Source organism: Schistocerca nitens, chromosome 4, assembly GCF_023898315.1.
Source record: "Schistocerca nitens isolate TAMUIC-IGC-003100 chromosome 4, iqSchNite1.1, whole genome shotgun sequence".
Taxonomy (NCBI): domain Eukaryota; kingdom Metazoa; phylum Arthropoda; class Insecta; order Orthoptera; family Acrididae; genus Schistocerca; species Schistocerca nitens.
Window position 1 is genome coordinate 304,695,132 of NC_064617.1, and position 20,158 is coordinate 304,715,289.

Here is a 20,158-nt window from a genome sequence, read left to right on the forward strand (position 1 = left end):
ACATCATTGAACACTTGTTAGAAAAACTTCAAGAATTAAAATCAGCAGGGAATAGTGATTCCTAAATTAATCAGATATATCAATTAAACCATATTTCATGTCCACCACCGGTAGCATGACAGAATGTCAATTCTAAGGGCCCGGATTCAATTCCTGGCTGGGTCGGAGATTTTCTCCACGCAGGGGATGCACAAGTTGCCGAAGTGGCATCAAATCAAAAGACTTGCACCCGGCGAATGGTCTACCCATTGGGAGGCCCTAGTCACATGACATTTATTTGCCTTATTTCTTACCACATGTCTATCCACAAAATTTCATCTACAACATGTGTGCTATGAGAATTATTAAATTTGTGCTACATATTAGATAAAACAGTCCTATGGTCTTCTGAACATAATCAGCTTGGTATCTTATACTTGGTGACAAGTCATCTATAGAATTATAAAAAAATCTGGCAATCATAAAATAAGTGTAATATAACAATTTATGTTCATAATTTATTTATTCTTCATCTTTAAATAAAAGATTCTTTTTGTATTATGAACGTACATTAAAATATGTGTCATTACTTTCCAGAAATAATTATAAAAATACAGTGTATCTCCATTACTTACCAATAATGTGGTAAGAAAAAGGAAATAATATAATTTTCTGAACAGAATTGATGCTAAAATATTAAACAGTATGCTTAAAATGCTGAGGGACAGTGTCAGTTTCTACACTGATGTTGTGCTTCTTTATACGAATGGATTATTACTAGGTGTGTTTAAGTTCTAGGCAGTAGATTCACATGCTTCTGATAATAAGTTAGATGTTAAGTATAAACAGTTAATTAATAATTGGAGATGCATAATTCCTCCCAGTTATGAAGAATAAAAGCAACAACCCAGTTGTATTGCTTTGAAGTTAAAAAGCCATGAAGTTTAAAATAAAAACAAAAAATTATATACTATGAAAACACTAGTTTACTCAATATTCTACAAGACAAATTAATGAGATTTGTGTGGAGCCTTTCCCATTCTCTCAACCTCATACTGAGTAAAATGTGCCAAACAGGAAAGAGAGAGGGAGGGAGAGAGAGAAAGAGAGAATCATTACTGAAACCTTCATGCAGACCCTATAGCTGTGGCAAACAAGACTATCTAAAAGGAAAAATTTCTTAAAAAACAAATGTTTTGGGACACTAGCAAGGAATCTTCTGAAAAAAAAAGCCAAACACTATTGAGTCAACTATGCAGGACAAGGTTGATCACATTGAGTGACAGCTGTTGTGTAAGAACACGTGAACACCCCAACTTTAGACTCCATTGGTAATTTTTCTTTGAATACTGTTAAGCATAATGTAGATGTGGTACTCTGAAATACATGGCACTAAATCTACTGCACTATGTTACATTGCTACTACTCTAGACTCCATGAAACTAGGCATCGAGGTCACGAGTGCACATTTTAAGGAGCTTTTATGCATGCACAGCTGGCATAATATAATTGCCTTACATGCCAAATACATACATATTTGATAAACAAAGTGCATGGTTCATAGCATGCACAGCTAACTCTTACTACTCAACTAAAAGTTTATGCCAACGCAACCAGGTGGTGGCACACTTCAGCAGACTTTTATCACCATTCGGTTGGCATAAATCCTGCTAGATGGTAGCACATTCCTCAGATATGCCAATTCACTCACTATTTGACATTGGACATCACTATATGTTACAGTTATATTGATAGAAAAACCTATTTTGTGTGATTCTAAATTATATATATTATGTTAAGTTTTGGATTTTATCATACAGACATCCATTTGAGACACAGAGAACCATAAAGTACATCATCATCAGTTGTGAGACTGTAGCATTTATTCATGCTTCTGACATCTGGTGACCTCATGGTGGATCATGTTTATCTGGACTTTAGCTTGCGTATATATGAGCACTCATGAAAAGCTGTCTCACAGGTTTCTCTGATATTCACTTAAATGTGGGATCAAAGATGGTGTGCTCTTGGCCCTCATGTTTCTCAGCACCTCATTTTTATTCAAGTGATCTTGTTGCTAAACAATACTACTTGAATTCAATCATTTCCACAAATGGAGTTTGTATTGGATTTCTTGTTTACTGTGCAGGAATTGGATTCCGTGTGTAGTATCAAACATGAACTTCATCAAATCTGTTTTAAATGCTAACAGAAAAGAAAATTACCAGATACAGTTTGCCACAAATGAACTAGGACCTTGCAGACCAAATCCGTTGACTGAGAAAGTGACATAATCTAATAAGCATGACTACAAGTGAATGTTTAACAAAAGTATATAATAAGCATTAATTTCTTGTGTGGGTGCAACATAAGAATGTCTGGCTTTCAGACCAGAAGTTAATTTGTTAAATAATACATGTATTATGGATCTTGTACATTTGTCCAAAAAAATAAAAAAGCATGGAACAACCACATACCAAAAGTGTGAAACCGAGTGTAGCAAAACCTTAAACATTATTTCATTCTTGCCCTCAACTGCACTTAATTATGTACAAAACAACAAAATTCCAAAGAAACAATTCTTTATTTTTTGAGACAAGTTATGCATATTATTATTGGCAGAGGCTGTAGTTGTGAAAATATGTTGATAAGCTTAACTGTTATACAGCAGATGCTATTAATTTCACATTCTTGTATTTATCTGAATCTAAAAATCTGTGAACAGTCAGAATGTATACTCACAGGCCACCACTGATCACATCTTTACAGTAGAATGACTTCCAGTGCAAAGAACAGAACCACTGATAGAGAAGAAGAATAGGAGACATCTTGGGGAACAAAACAGAAAAATGCTGTAGAATCTGTAGTAAAAGTAAGGAAGAAAGACTGTGATGTTTTGGAAAGAGAGAGAGATAATAATAAAAAAAATAAATAAATAAAAAAAAATAAAATAAAAAAATAAAAAAACCTTTTACAGAATATGATGAGTACAAAAAAAGAATCATCATACACATATTTTAAGAAAAATTCTCTGCTTTCTTTTAGGGACTTAGTTGGTTCACAGATCAATGGAAGCCCAAGGAATATTACCTACAATGGTAGAGTGTCTAGTATGCTATGCTGTCCAGATAATCCTATAGGTTAATTAGTTGCTTGTCACTAGAAAGTAATAAATAAAACTAAAGTTATGTAGAAACCTTTTCATGAGTTTTGGTTAATAAAAGCCTACCCAAAATCTAGATAAATGCAAGAAAATACACGTATGAGGAAGAGAGAATCTAGTAGTAAACAGTGATATGTCTTTGGATGCATTTACACTCCTGGAAATGGAAAAAAGAACACATTGACACCGGTGTGTCAGACCCACCATACTTGCTTCGGACACTGCGAGAGGGCTGTACAAGCAATGATCACACGCACGGCACAGCGGACACACCAGGAACCGCGGTGTTGGCCGTCGAATGGCGCTAGCTGCGCAGCATTTGTGCACCGCCGCCGTCAGTGTCAGCCAGTTTGCCATGGCATACGGAGCTCCATTGCAGTCTTTAACACTGGTAGCATGCCGCGACAGCGTGGACGTGAACCGTATGTGCAGTTGACGGACTTTGAGCGAGGGCGTATAGTGGGCATGCGGGAGGCCGGGTGGACGTACCACCGAATTGCTCAACACGTGGGGCGTGAGGTCTCCACAGTACATCGATGTTGTCGCCAGTGGTCGGCGGAAGGTGCAGGTGCCCGGCGACCTGGGACCGGACCGCAGCGACGCACGGATGCACGCCAAGACCGTAGGATCCTACGCAGTGCCGTAGGGGACCGCACCGCCACTTCCCAGCAAATTAGGGACACTGTTGCTCCTGGGGTATCGGCGAGGACCATTCGCAACCGTCTCCATGAAGCTGGGCTACGGTCCCGCACACCGTTAGGCCGTCTTCCGCTCACGCCCCAACATCGTGCAGCCCGCCTCCAGTGGTGTCGTGACAGGCGTGAATGGAGGGACGAATGGAGACGTGTCGTCTTCAGCGATGAGAGTCGCTTCTGCCTTGGTGCCAATGATGGTCGTATGCATGTTTGGCGCCGTGCAGGTGAGCGCCACAATCAGGACTGCATACGACCGAGGCACACAGGGCCAACACCCGGCATCATGGTGTGGGGAGCGATCTCCTACACTGGCCGTACACCACTGGTGATCATCGAGGGGACACTGAATAGTGCACGGTACATCCAAACTGTCATCGAACCCATCGTTCTACCATTCCTAGACCGGCAAGGGAACTTGCTGTTCCAACAGGACAATGCACGTCCGCATGTCTCCCGTGCCACCCAACATGCTCTAGAAAGTGTAAGTCAACTACCCTGGCCAGCAAGATCTCCGGATCTGTCCCCCATTGAGCATGTTTGGGACTGGATGAAGCATCGTCTCACGCGGTCTGCACGTCCAGCACGAACGCTGGTCCAACTGAGGCGCCAGGTGGAAATGGCATGGCAAGCCGTTCCACAGGACTACATCCAGCATCTCTACGATCGTCTCCATGGGAGAATAGCAGCCTGCATTGCTGCGAAAGGTGGATATACACTGTACTAGTGCCGACATTGTGCATGCTCTGTTCCCTGTGTCTATGTGCCTGTGGTTCTGTCAGTGTGATCATGTGATGTATCTGACCCCAGGAATGTGTCAATAAAGTTTCCCCTTCCTGGGACAATGAATTCACGGTGTTCTTATTTCAGTTTCCAGGAGTGTACATTGATATGTTGTTACACATTGTAAACTGCACTTATATTCAGGCAGAGGCCCCTGTCAGCTTTCTAACACAGTCACCTATTATGCCTGCCACAGTGACCTCATTCTAGAATCTAGTGTGACCTTCTATCCCTTCTAAAGTCCCTAGGCCCCTCCCAAAGCATCGCTTCAACTGTCTCCCTTCTTACTCTAATCTTTCCCCAGACACCCAGTTTCTACATGTTTCCCAAGATACATATGCTCAGCTACACAGGATGCCTCATCATATTTAGCTACTGCATCTCCACTGAAATGATCTCTGCTTTTACAGTCCAACACTTTCAACCTATTGTCTGTTTATCCTCCTATTTTAAAGACCCTAACCAGTTCCTTCACTGGTTCACCACAATTCACGTTCTTACACCATCTGATGTTGTCCTTTCCGCCTCCCTCTGCATTAAGGTCCTAATGCCCATTAAGTTGCCACCTTTGAACGTTATCTTTTATATTGATTGGCTGAGTCCAATCCCATAACTTCCTTCATGGTATACATGACCAACTGCAATCCACAATTACTTCCCCTTAAGGGCATCACCTGCAACAAATCCAACATACTGCCATGGTTACCCAAATGGGTCCATCCCATGCCAGTCTGTTCATTGGTCTCTTGTGGAATCATTTTTATCTACCCACAAACTTAAACTCCTCATCTAATTCACCTTCACTGATGACATATTTATTATCTGGAGCCATGCTGAGGGCACACAAGATTCATTCCTCTTGAACCTCAACACCTTTTCTACCATCTGTTTCACCAAACTGTACTCAGCTCAGCGAGCGACATTCATGGGAACTGATCTTCACCTCACTAATCACTCCTTGAAAACCTCTGTTGACAACAAATCCTCAAATCACCAGCAGTATTTCCACTTCAGCAGCAGCCATCCATTCTCCTTATATTCTCTATAAGATGCATATCAAGTAGGAGCATAACACAAAAGAAGTATTACAACATATTCATCACCGTGCTTTTTGTATAAAGGTTGGTGTAGATTTTCTCCCCAACCCGTACCAGGGCATCGCTCCTGTTAGCAAGGTTCCTAGTAATGTCTTGATGTAGAGAAGAATAGCATAGATTAATGTTATATTGGCATTGAAACACCTCAGTTAAAACAAAGAAGTTCTCACTCCATTGCTATGTTTACTTAGTTAACTGCTGCATTTCATATTCCGTGGCTAGAGGGTTCTATTTACATCTCTGAAGTATGTGATCACATGGGGTGTATGGATTATTGCATCCAAAACAAGGAAAACATTTCACTTATGCGCATATCCATAGAATCGTCATTTTGTGTTCTGTGGCTTTTGTTGTAATCATAACATGCAAAACTATAAGTCATCAAATAGCCAAATTTATAGTTCAAAGACAAATCTTGCACACACTGTCAGTGGAAGTACTGTTAAGAACAGAATTATCTTTCCTGTTGGTGTCACTTGCATTCATTCATTTATTTTTCTTACATTTCCAGGAGTGAAGAACCTGCACTAACTAATATGGACATATCAACAGGACACATGGTATTGGTAAGTGATACTCTCTTCAGTTGTTAGTAATAGAAAACCTTCCTGTAATTTCCAGACAAAAAATTGTAAAAAAATTTCAAAAGCACTCACACAAGGGAAAATTTGGAGATTAGAAGTAAGTGCTGAACCAGGATTTCAACCTGGATACCTGACAATTTTAGATAATGTTCCTCCAGATCAGCCACTCAGACCTGACAAATGAATAAACATAGATCTTCACCTTATAAATCATCTTGTGAAGCTGGGGATTTGGCAACCTCAGTAGACTTGTTGAATAAATGGAAGACCTATCTTTCTCTTTATCTAACTACCTGTATGGCTTTCTAGTTATACCTCGCTATTACTAACAATTAAGAAATATTGAAAAGTTACTTAACAGGCTGTCAAACAATCTCTATGGAAAGAAGCATCAGTCAGTTTACCTCAAATAAAATATGATTCATCAACAAATTTTCTGAGGATTTTATAGTCCATTCCAAATTTCATGATTTTAAGCAGGTAATTCAGAAGACTCAAAATATAAACCAGTCAGTCAACGAAATATTGTGATACTTACTGTTGGCCTCTTTGTGGCAGTGTGTGTGTTACTCCTAGTTAGTTTGGAGAAAACAGATATAATTAATTGAATAGCCTATCTCCATCACATGAGTACAAGATCCAAAGTAAGATTACAGCTTCCAAAATCCAGCATGATAATATATATATATTTTTTTAATTTGACAAATTACAGATGGTTTTATTTCATGATTTCAAAATATATTTCTGTAACTATAAATGTATTACATAACTTGTGGTTAGAATGTTTGTTGCCCTATTATCACACCAGTACTGAGGGAAGGGGAACTGTAGGTATGCTCCGTTGCAGATTATTATTGAGCCTGGATAAATATTAGTCTAATACAAGTATTGTGTGTTTGCAAATCATAAATACAAATGTATGACTAATTAATAGGGGTTCTTAATAAGTTCTATACATAGCTGTAAATTCTCTTGTCAATCATCAGCTGTATGATTAGATTCTTTTGCCATATTAATAAAGCATATTTCCAATAAGTTGGATACATTTTAAAATTCCACTATATTAAAGCACAATAGTGTCAATATTGCTTTTAAACATTTTAATGTATCCAAATGCTTTTGATCAGTTTTTACAGTTACTTCTTGAAGCGGGAACATGTTGTATGCCGAGCAGCACCAGTGGGAGCGCCTCTGGCCATGAGGTGTCGTGGCAGGTTAGAGTGGCTTTGAGAGTCCTGTGGAACCGTTCGACCATGCCATTTGACGCCGGATGGTAGATGGTTGTCCTGTGTAACCGGGTGCCACACAGTCTGGCAACGTGCGTAACCAACGCGCAGTCAAACTGGCGGCCGCGGTCAGTTGTCACATGACTGGGACATCTGAAGTGTGCCACCCAGGTGTCGACGAATGCGGTGGCGACGGTCTCGGCTGTGACGTCCGTGACGGGCGTTGCTTCCGGCCAGCGAGTGAAGCGGTCCACCATAGTTAGGAGGTACTGCTTGCCTTGTGAGAGAGGAAGCAGTCCGACGAGGTCCACGTGAACGTGCGCAAATCGACGTGTCGCTTCCGGGAAGGTGCCCACGGGTGCGTGGGTGTGCCTCCCGACTTTGGCGCACTGACATGTGGTGCAAGTGCGTGCCCATTCGCGACAGTCCTTCCGAAGCCCAGGCCAGACGAAACGCGCAGCCACGAGCATCGCAGTGGTGTTGGTGCCAGGGTGTGACAATCCGTGGACACGGTCGAAGGCACTGCGCCAGAATTTCTCCGGGAGGAACAGTCGGTGCATGCCGGTTGAGGTGTCACACCAAATCTTCCATGCGGAGCCGGGGACAGGCACCAGCTCCAGTTGCAGGCCACTGGAAGTGTCGTGACGGAAGCGGTGCAGTTCTTCGTCACTCTCCTGTACTTGGGCCACGTCCTCAAAGTTCACAGGGGGTGAAATAACGGCACACGCTCGGGACAAACAATCGGCGACGATATTGTCTATCCCCGAAATGTGTCGAATGTCAGTCGTGAATTGCGACACGTACTCTAACTGCTGGAGTTGGCGCGGTGAACACTTAGTGTGGTTGTTCTCGAACGCGTGGGTAATGGGTTTGTGGTCAGTGAAAATGACGAATTGTCGGGCTTCTACGGACGGTCGGAAGTATTTCACCGCCGCGTACACCGCAAGCAACTCTCGGTCATACGCGCTCCAAGCACGTTGCGAATCAGAAAGCTTTTTAGAGAAAAAACCGAGAGGCTGCCAACTCCCGCCGACGCGCTGTTGTAACGCCGCGCCGATGGCGGCCTGGCTGGCGTCCATGACTACAGCTAAGTCCGCATCATGTACCGGGTGCGCGAGCAGCGTCGCTTCCGCCAGATTCCTTTTTGAGTTCGTGAAGCTCTGCTCCGTTGCATCTGTCCAATTCACGAGGGTCTTTCCTTTTGAGGTAGGACCTTGTAACGCCTTAGTCAGCGGCTCTTGCATGGCTGCGGCGTTGGGCAGGTGTCGACAATAAAAGTTCAACATGCCGAGGTAACGTCGTAATTCTTTGTGAGTCTGCGGACGTGGCATGTTCAGTATTGCCTTCACTTTCTCCGGTAGCGGTGTCGATCCGGTGGGCGTAATTAAATGGCCGAGGAACTCGATTTCCGTCACACCGAACTCGCATTTAGTGGGGTTAATAACGATGTTGGCTTCTCTCAGGCGCTGAAAGACGGTCGTTAAGTGGCGGCGGTGGAGTTCGGGTGACTTGGAATACACCAGGATGTCGTCGAGGTATGCGAAGAAAAATGGCAAGCCTCGCAAGACACCGTCCAGGAACCGCTGCCAAGTCTGGGCAGCATTCCGAAGACCGAAAGTCATAAACAGGCTTTCGAAAAGCCCAAAGCGCGTTACGATGTCTTCGGGCACCACCGGAATTTGGGTGTACGCCTTTGCACAGTCTATCTTGCTGAACACCGCGCAGCCCGCCAAGGTGTAGCTGAAGTCTTGAAGGTGTGGGACTGGGTATCATTCCGGCACCATTCGCGAATTAAGGGCGCGTTAGTCCCCACATGGGCGCCACAGATTGTCTTTTTTGGGCACTAAATGCAACGCCGATGACCATGGGCTGCACGATGGTCGCACAATGCCTTGCCGCAGCATGGCCTCGAACTATGCCTTTGCTGCTGCAAGTTTGTCAGGTGCGAGTCGACGTGGGCGACACGATGTGAGGGGTCCGGGTGTGGTTATTATGTGGTGCACCGTCGAATGTTTGATGTCTCTCGGTGCACTGGCTGGGCGGGTGAGGTCGGGGAATTGTTCAAGAATGTCAGTGTACAGTCCGGGGCACTTCACGGGTTTAACGCTGTAGTATGCAGCCTGCCGGCGCTGTCCCGCTATCTTTAAATTCGTTGTGGCGTCGATGAGCTGGCCATTTGCGATTTCGGCTAGCAGCCCGTAGTGTCCAAGAAAGTCTGTGCCCAGGATCGGCTCATTGACGTCGGCCATGATAAAAGTCCACTAGAATGTGTGCCGTGGGCCTAGATCTATATTGCGGCTGTGTGTGCCATAAGTTTTAATAGCGGAATTGTTTGCCGCTGTAAGGCAGAGTGCCTCGGCCCGCCTGCGGTCTTGTAACATAGAACGTGGGAATATCAAGAGGTCCGAACCCGTGTCAACGAGGTACCTCACGCCTGCCACCTGTTCCGCAACAAACAGACGCTTCGATATCACAGTGCAGCCGGGTGCGCCTAGGTCCGGTTGCAGCTGGCGTTTGGGTGCGAGCAAGGAGCGCGGCACCTGGTTGCTTCGTTGCCGAAGCGGGCGTGGTACCAGCAGTAGCCGCTTTGTGCGTGTTGTGACGTCAGCGGGGTACCATTGGAGCGGCTGTTGCTGCGTTGCCGGCTGCGTGAGCCGCGCCGCCTGTCACCCGGTCTGCTGCCACTGCCGCGCGTGCTGCCCTCTTGCTGCGAGTGCGCCAACCGGTCGACTTGCGTCAAGAGAGCTGCCACCTGTGCGGTCACGTTTTGCACTAGCTGGTGCAGGTCGGCATCCGATGCAGGTGCGGGAGGCGCTTGTCGCCACGGAGGTGGGGGGACGGAGTCGTAAGCTGCCACAGCCGCGGTGCTAGGCGCCGTTGTCAGCGCGTCGTGCACCCTGTCAGCCAAGTTAGCGACGGCGTCCAGCTGCATCTCCGTCTGTGTGGCTATCACTGCCTGCACCTGAGCTGGGAGGCCGCGCACCCAGATAGTTCGTAACAGCGAATCTGGCACCATATCGGACTGCGCGAGGCTCCGCAAGTGGCGCAGGAACTGTGAGGGCCTCCGATCGCCGCATTCCTCTTGCCGCAGCAGTTGGTGCACTCGCTGTTCCTCTGACGACGAAATCCACCGGATCAGCTCTTCCTTGAGCCGTTTGTAGCTTGACTGGGTCGGCGGGGCGGAGATTATATCCCGCACTTCGGCCGCATAGTTCTGGTCCAGCTGGCTCACTACGTGCCCAAATTTCGCCAGGTAGAAGGTCACGTGGTTGCTCATAAATACCGCCTCATCCTGCCTGAACCACATTACAGGGTCGCGCGGCCAAAAGGGAGGCAGCCGGATCGATGCCCGTCCAGCGCTTGTCGGCGTTCCGGCGGTTGTAGGAGGCGTTGGTGTGGTGTGGATTGGCGCGCCAACATTCTCCTGTGCTGTCTGTGGCTGTGCGGCATCTGCGCGTGTAGTCCATGCCTGTAGCTCACTCTCTAGCCTCGTGTTGCGTGCGAGCAGTTCTTCGATGGTCTTTTGCAACTCCTCTAGTGTCGCCATCTTAGTTCAGAGTCGAATTCTTGTACAAGAGGAAAGTACACAGTGAAAATAACACGACAAGGGAAACACACGAAAAAAAATAACACTAAGCAGTCCGCGATCAAAACATACGTGCACAAAAACAATACAAAAAAAAGTTAGTTAAAAAAAAAATTTTACTACGGAGCACTGTTCGGCGCGGGCATATACGCGCAAGCCTACTCGCGGTTCCACATCTCTCGTACCGAGGAACGTTCGTCACCACGTGTTTTTTAGCCTCAGATCATGTCGGGGTCACCAGTGAAGCGAGAGCGTGTCGTATCTCCGCTTACAGTCACTCATGTGCAGTGAACCAGCTTTATCGCCGCGCCCATGCACTATGCTCAAGGGAGAGGCTTTGTGGCAATAAATGACTAAAGCGGTCTCGGGACAGGACACATTTATTTTTCCTACCGTTACAATAAATGACAAATAACATTCTTCGCTAATGTCCATCTATACAGGTGCGTTGCACTGGCGGCATGGCTCGATCACCGATCCCGGAGGGTATACACTCCAGTGACGAGCCGTGGCGTGACCACGTGGACCGAGCGAGACAAAAGGCCGCGTCACAGAATGTTCTGCTCCTGGCGCGACCGGAGGCGCCATAACGTCCACAAAGAAGCGAAAGACACTTTAACGGTGACTGCGTTTACGACCGCGCGTAAGCATTTACGGCGGAGTCACGTTGACTCGACGCACGTGGTCCGCGGTGGAAGAAATGGGAGACGTGTGTCGCGTCGCGTCGCCTAGCTCGCACTGGCCGCCTGCTTTGTTCCCGTGCGGTCTGGTGTGCGACGCACCGTTGCCGAAATTCTGCATAACGATATAGCTGCCCCTACTTGTGTCGGCAGTGCCGTAGTTCAGCCCTTCGTGCGTTGGACGGTGCTGCCGCCACATTCTTTTTTGCAACTTCATGCTAGTTACTTCAGTGTCTTCAATTTAAAAAATTTGTAGATTTTCTTGCTTAAATGTTTTGTTTGGTTACATTCTATATCACTTCAATTAATCACAGGTCATAGTGGTAGGGAGGTAGTCAGGCAACAGAAAACCCATTTTTGTCTAAAATCTATCCATGATGTTCTCAAGAATAGTTTTATTTACCATACCATTTCTAACAATTCTTATGTCTATTACCACTGAGGCAATGATTTTCTCAGTGAAGATATTGCCTTTTCTTGTCAGGAAACTAGGTTGGGAAGCTCGTCATAGTATCCTTGGCCAAGTGGTGAACCATGGTAGTGACTGAAATGCATGCATTGAAATAACAACTGTTTGTTTATTGACCATGAACTATCTCAGTTAAGCTTTAGAGGATGAGGGTCCACATATGAGTGCTGCAGAATTGTCCTTCTGAGATGCTATGATGAAGTTTACTATCATCGATAGTGGCGATAAGCAGGCAGGTGCGTGGAGGTGTAGCAACATGGTCCCACAAGGCCTTGAGCTTGTGGGTAGCTGATGTGCAAGTCCAGTGAAGCAGCTGACAGGACTCCAGCAGCTGTGTTCCAGGTGAAAAAAAAGCAGGGCCTTCCAGAGTAGCTGACAGGCATTCAGAGGCTGTGATCCTGGAGAAGGCATTGAGATGGCACTGTCTGATGGGTAGCATCAATGCCTGGCATTGTGGTCCAAAGCATAGGCTCAAGGGCAGTTGACTGTCACTTTGGAGAACAGAGCTGAAAGGACCATCAAGGGGCTGAATGGCAAGCTAAGTAACTGTCAGTGGAGGAGTACGGGTGCAGTGTCATGGGAACACATGACCACAAGGATGTAAATAGGTGCCTGTGACTACAGTGCTTTTTACTGTGACCTGCACATCACATATTGGCATGGCTTCTACTTCCAGATGCTGTTTCAGCTACAGGAGACTTATTGGTAAACAGCTCAGAAACTTTTCCATTGACAAGCAATCTCCCAAGCTAGAGCCCCCAAGTGTGTAGCTGAATGTGCAAGGGGCGAGCCATGCATATACTGCACTCCTGCCACCTTAAGGCAGATGGTGCAACCATCTCAGAGAAGTGCAGCACCTGGGAGAGGAGGCACCAAGTGGCCACCAGAGCAGACTGGAATAAAACAAAAGGACAATCAGCCAAGGAACAAAGAAATTAGCCCTGGCAAAAGAAGCATGCTGTTTCCTATAGTGGAATGGCAACTGGGCACCAGAAGCAGTGAGGAACACAGGGTGATGGTAGGACTAGCAGCTAGACGTCCAAGAAGGTGCAACCCCAGAAGAGCACACAATGGGATTGGTAGCACCAGTGGGAATAACTGGCAGGGTTCAGGAATGGCCACAAAGGAGGTGGAGGCAGCAGGAATGACTGTTGGGAAGAGCTTTGAGATGGCCGTCAGTGAAAGGAGCTGGCAATGACCACTGAGGAGGGGATATGGTCAGCTGTGGGGGTGGCTGCAACAATGGTGGCAGTGAGGGTGATAGCCCAGGATGGCACCACAAGGGCCTGTTGTGAAAAGGCTGGTGATGACTGGAGGGCCAACCACAACAGGGTTGGTGAGGGAGTGGACTGGGCGGGCAGGTCACGACAGAGCCACCGAAGACCGGACTGATGATGAAGGGCTGATGATGAGTGAGTCAGAGTTTGATGGCGTCACTTGCAAGGGATTTGCTGATACCAGTGGGATATCTGGCATAGAATTCAGTAAATGAGAATGGAGTGCTGCCACAGTGTGGCAACAGGTTTGATGGCAGGAGACTCAGCTTGCCACGCACAAAACTCTTGGAAGCCCTGTTTGAATGCTGCAGAAAAAAGTACTGGAGAAGCTGAGTGAACCAAATGATGCTCTGCAGCAGGTCCTGAATCTCCCGATTACTGAAGGGAAGGGCTGGAGACAGCAATAAATTGCCCGACCTCTGAATTGTAGGGCTGGAGGCAACAGTAGTTTCTGTGATGGAGAAGACACTCCTAGTGAACTAGAACCAGAATGAACAGAGAGACATGAAGCATTTGCAGACCAGCAACAGCCAGTAACAGAATGTACATTGGAACAACGCATGAATGATATGCCTGAACTACACAGAAGAGAGCGCACTACCAAGAACTTGCATCTTCTGAGAAATGTGAACACAAATTACAAAGCAACACCTGCCAGAATCAAGGCAACCAAATAACTGAATACCAATACTGAATCCAAGAACTGAACAGTCCATGTCTGGTATGTTGGTGGACACACTCTCGCTGTAGTAAGACATAAACAGCCTTGGTCCAGTACATGGTAGGATAAACTCACACTGTAATGGGAGTAGAACAACACAATAGCACAGACACATTGTCCCATAGAGATGAATGAAAACACAAGCAGAATTGAACATTTGGAAAAGAATAAAACCATGTTCCAGCAAAAATGAACAAACAACTTGATCATCCTTATCCTGTCCAGGCAGTGGCACCCTTAGGGAGGGGGGCACTCATGGCAGCTTTGTCTGGGTGGAATGCGACATTGTGTGGCAGCTTTGATCTTGGCGAGGTAGGGGCGAGGCAGCAGGGTGCCAAATGAGACCAAAAGTTGACAATCCAGACAGCAAACTGTGAGGAGCAGCTAGAGTGGACGAATCTTGAGCTGGCACTGTACTGAGAAACCACACAAAATATAAGTGTCACACAATCATGAAATCATTATCCTTGTCACCAGTTGAAGTACTGCATCTGGAAGACAAGAGAAGAGCACTATAACACAAAAGCAATATCCACATTGCCCATTGTAGTATCATTGACCAAATGGTCTACCAAGATAGTGGATGATATACACACATTGAAATAGTAACTGTTTGTTTATTGACCATGAAGACAGATATAGAGGATGAAGGTCCACACATAAGTACTACCAAAATGTCCTGCCGAGATCATGCATAGTGAGTGCCCACTTTGACGAAGTTCACGACTGTCAGTAGTGGGGATAAGCAGGGAGGTGCTGTGGAGGCATAGCAACAAGGTCTCATGAGGCCATGATCTCATGGGCAATCGAGGAACAGGTCTAAGGAAGGGGGGCATTTGGTGTAGCTGACAGTAGCCCATCAGATATGATCCACCAGATGAAGGTGAAGCAGGGCATGCCGGATTGGCTGACGGATGTACAGCGGCTGCAATCCTGGAAGGCATTGACGTGGCACTGTCTAATGGGTTGCAGCAGCGGCAGGTGTTTTAGTCCAAAGCTTAGGCTCAAGGGTGACTGGCAGTCAGCCTGGAGCTTGAAGCTGGATTGGCCATTGAGGGGCTGAGCCGCAACCTAAATACCCATAAGTGGAGGAATACAGGTGCGGTGTCAATGGACATGTGACTGTGTGGACACAGGTAGCCTGCGACTGCAGTGCTGTTTATCGTGATCTGCACACCGTGTATCAAACTGTCATGTGTCCTCAGAAGCTGTGACAGCTGCAGAAGGCTTTGTGGTAAACAGCTCAGCGACTCTTCTATTGACAACCTCCCGAGCTGAGGCAAGGGCTGTACCTGGTCCACAAAGCATATCCACACACGTGGTGGCCAAATATGCAGGACTACACTAATTTTCTTGAACTGTGTGACATGGAGTATCATCAGGTACAACAATATATCTGTGCAAGAGATTTACAATACATCATTCCTGAAACCACTTAATGTAGTATGTACTGTTCATCTCACATGCTTTTTTGTAATGGAATGGAGAAGCCTTTCTGTTTCTGTTCTGAAGATGAAGTTACTGCTCTGAGATTATATCACTAATGAAATTTCTTTGGCGGTGTCTCTTTTCTATATATAAAAACAAAGATGCTGTAACTTACCAAACGAAGGCGTTGGTATGTTGATAGAGACAATGAAAAACACACAAACACACACACAAATTTCAAGCTCTCTACCCAAGGTTGCTTCATCAGGAAAGAGGGAAGGAGAGGGAAAGACGAAAGGATGTGGGTTTTAAGGGAGAGGGTAAGGAGTCATTCCAATCCCGGGAGTGGAAAGACTTACCTTAGGGGGAAAAAAGAACAGGTATACACTCGCACACACACACATATCCATCCGCACATATACAGACACAGGCAGACATATGTAAATGCAAAGAGGTTGGGAAGAGATGTCAGTCGAGGCGGAAGTACAGTGGCAAAGATGTTGCTGAATGACAGGTGAAGTACGAGTGGCGGCAACCTCCGCTAATTTCAAGTTGCCGCCTCTTGTACCTCACCTGTCATTCAACAACATCTTTGCCGCTGTACTTCTGCCTCGACTGACATCTCTGCCCAACCTCTTTGCATTTACATATGTCTGCCTGTGTCTGTATATGTGCGCATGGATATGTGTGTGTGTGCGAGTGTATACCTGTCCTTCTTTCCCCCTAAGGTAAGTCTTTCCGCTCCCGGGATTGGAATGACTCCTTACCCTCACCCTTAAAACCCACATCCTTTCGTCTTTCCCTCTCCTTCCCTCTTTCCTGATGAAGCAACCTTGGGTTGTGAAAGCTTGAAATTTGTGTGTGTGTTTGTTTGTTTTTTATTGTCTCTATCAGCATACCAACGCTTTTGTTTGGTAAGTTACAGCATCTTTATTTTTAGACATTCTGCAGTGCATACTGCCAAGAGCTGTGTTACAAATTTTACCCATTGCTTATAGGATTTCCCATACCCCAGCCCACTGTTGCTTGCACAATTGTTTTCAATATTTGCTGCCTGTAAACACAGGCAATACAACCAATTTCTTTCTCTCTGCTTAATGTGCCATGCCTTTCAACCATTCCAAATAAATGACATGTTTCATCATGCCAGAGATTTATATATTCCTTTGCTAGACCTCCAAAGTGAGACCATATTCTGACATGTGTTTTAGGGTTCCAATACCTGATGAAATTTACTTACCTGGACCTTTTCGGTACATATCTGTGTAACTTTTGTTATGCCGCCTCTCACTGCCATATATCTGTATCTCCACACTCCTCATTCTGCCTATCTTCATACAGGTAAAAATTTTGTGTTTATATTGTCAGTTCTGTACTACTACTGCTTCTTCTAACTTGTTCCATCTAAATTTTAGTTTTGTATCACTTTTGCCTTATGGAACTGGCTGGCTACATGGCATGTAAAAAAAAAAAAAAAAAAGAGCTTTACCTTCCTCTTTGTCTCCAATATTGTATCCTTTCTTTGTCTTTCTCTAACCTTTTCTTCAACTTTTTGATTAGGAATTTTAATGTATCTCTTACTTTTCTCCATATACAAAGCACTTTATGATATTCCTTCTGCTTATGATGGGCTTAGTGTTTTACTGAATTCTTTCTTAATGCTCCCATCATTTTTTATTTGAGTTTCTGTTGCTGTTTTCAGTTCCAAGAAATTTGTTTAATCACCTATTCTAAGCCAAATAAAAAATCAATTTTGGATTTTTTCATATTCCATCACTTAAATTTTTTTATGTTATTATAAAATAGGCATACATGGAGGACCATCTTCGTAATGCTGATCGCCTACAGCGAGAATGGATTGCTCTGTGTGCATATGAAGCTGAGCCTTGTGCCACCACCATAGCACAAAAGGTATGATACAATGAAAAGTATGTTAATATTAATTATTCTTTGAATAATGCTAAGTATCTAATATTATTCATAATTGAGCTGATACTTGTAGATATTGTTAATAAATGTTAACTAATCAGTATTATTAATCTCTTAATATAACCTACTAGTTTCAGAAAAATAAAGCTGTTTGTATTATCAGGTTATATGATTCTATGTTAGAAAGTTAATTTCACCCATTTTCTGAACTCTTCAATGTTCCTCACCTAAAATATGTAGTAGCCTAATTTTAATATTGTTGCAGAGTATTGCTAATAGGTTGATTTAAGTTAAACTCATGCAGATTTGAACAGAATACGGCATAAAATTACCATTTGGAGAGCGATCATGATGTACATAATGTTTATTTAATTTCCATGCTTTTTTGAGAGGGTTACCAGTTTTGGCTATGCAATGGCTATCTACAGATTCTCTCATTCTGCTGCACTGCTTAAACTCATAACATGCAAAAATAGCGTGAATCAAAACTCAGCTCATGTTATTTTTACATGTTATGACTTGTTGGAGTGCAGCAGGATGAGAGAATCTGAAGATGGCTATGGCGTAACTGAAACCAGTAATTCTATTCAAAAAGCTGCGCCATCAAGACAATTAAATTTTTAAAAAATCATACAGATTTCTCTTTACTTTTTGATCATGGTGGGAATATTGCAACTACATTTTGACAAATAAATATTATTAACAATAAATATATTACAGCTGTAATTAAGGTGACTTGAACATTTGACTTTCTCATAAAATTCAGTCTCGCAAGACAGTGACAATATTCAGTAAATTGGTAACTATGAGGAAAAGATCTATACTAATATTTACAACGACATAATCATCTACTATAAAAAAAAGTATATTTTAAAAGCAAAGAAATATGATTGTCACTACTCAGAAATATATATTTAATAGTATAATAACTAAAAGTATCTGCTAATATGTCATCTGAAATGTTGACTATTAAATATTTACTGACTTCTTAGTTTTTGTTTTGTCATGGTATTGCAGCCTGAAAATATTGGAAAAAATCGCTATCCTGAATTTCTGCCATACGACCATTCAAGAGTGGTCCTGAATGAACTTGCTAACATTTCTGGCTCAGACTACATAAATGCTTCTACAATTGTGAGTATGAAATGGAATTTTAGAGAAGTCTTATTTTTCTGTTACAAAACTTAGTTCATGCTTAATGTGATTAATAGATGGTAACCTGCAAGCAGTTGTGGGCAATGCTACAAGAATACTAATAATTATTATATTAATGAGACAAAACATTGTTACCACAGCCCACTAAAAGATTGAATGCCACCTGTTGTGTTTCAAGCACATGACCCAGTAAGGAAAGTATAAAATGGATCAGAGGCCTATGGGGAATCATTCTAGCAATAATACATACAACAGATGGGGATATCTACTGACATAAACAACTTTGACAAATGGAAGATTGTTATGGCCTGGCAGCTAGGAATGAGCATCTTGGAGATGGCAAAGCTGCTCGAGTATTAATCTATGGAAGTGGTTAAAGGATGCTGAAGCCATGAATAGGTGACAGTGTATTGTCCCTCCATGTCTCATTACAGGACATGCAAATTGGAGACTTGCCCAATCTGTACAGTTGGATAGGTGGTGATCTGTGGCAGATCTGATGACAGAGTGTTATGCTGCTGCAAGCGAAAGTGTTTTGGGGAACACTGTCAGCACATATTGTTGAACATGGGGCTCCACAGCAGACATTTTTATACATATCCATGTTGATTTAACAATGTCAGGTATGATGACATTGGGCATGAGATCAATGAATTGGACCATGGATCAATGGAAATGCGACATCTGGTCAGATGAATCATGTTTGTCATTACACCAGTTAGGTGGCCGGGTCCAGATGCATTGTCATCCTATTGAACACCTGCTCAAAATACACACTGTGCCATGGATACAGGCCTGTGAGGGCAGTATTATATTATGAGGCAAGTTCACCTGGGGTTCCATAGACTGTGTGGCAGTAATTGAAGGCACCATGAGAGCCATGGACAATGTAAACATTACTACAGACCACTTGCATTCCACCATGCTTGAAGTTTTTCCTGATTTCAATAGAATCTTCCACTAGGTTGGTTGGTTTTGGGGAAGGAGACCAGACAGCGTGGTCATCGGTCTCATCAGATTAGGGAAGGATGGGGAAGGAAGTCGGCCGTGCCCTTTCAGAGGAACCATCCTGGCATTTGCCTGGAGTGATTTAGGGAAATCACGGAAAACCTAAATCAGGATGGCCGGACGCGGGATTGAACCGTCGTCCTCCCGAATGCGAGTCCAGTGTCTTACCACTGCGCCACCTCGCTCGCTTCCACTAGGACAACTGTTCATATCACAAGGCCAGAATTGTGCTATAGTTAGTTTGAGGAGCATGAGGATGAAACGTTGATGTCTTGACCATCAAATTTTCCTGATTCATCATAATAAAATATGACTGTGGTATTATCGGGGTGCCAACTCTGGGCCCACAAACCAGCACCCTGTAATCTGCAGGAATTACGT

General features: G+C 44.3%; 1 protein-coding gene across 2 annotated transcripts in view; it reads left to right on the top strand.

Annotated features, from left to right (window-relative positions):
• The window catches only part of LOC126253306 (receptor-type tyrosine-protein phosphatase N2), a 449,946-nt gene that overhangs the window by 406,571 nt on the left and 23,217 nt on the right, over nucleotides 1-20,158 (top strand). For both annotated transcript variants that reach the window (XM_049954535.1, XM_049954536.1), the window contains 3 exons: nucleotides 6,226-6,280; nucleotides 17,492-17,596; nucleotides 18,632-18,748. In XM_049954535.1, the coding sequence (XP_049810492.1) occupies nucleotides 6,226-6,280; nucleotides 17,492-17,596; nucleotides 18,632-18,748 (277 nt within the window). The remainder of the gene's footprint in view (nucleotides 1-6,225; nucleotides 6,281-17,491; nucleotides 17,597-18,631; nucleotides 18,749-20,158) is intronic.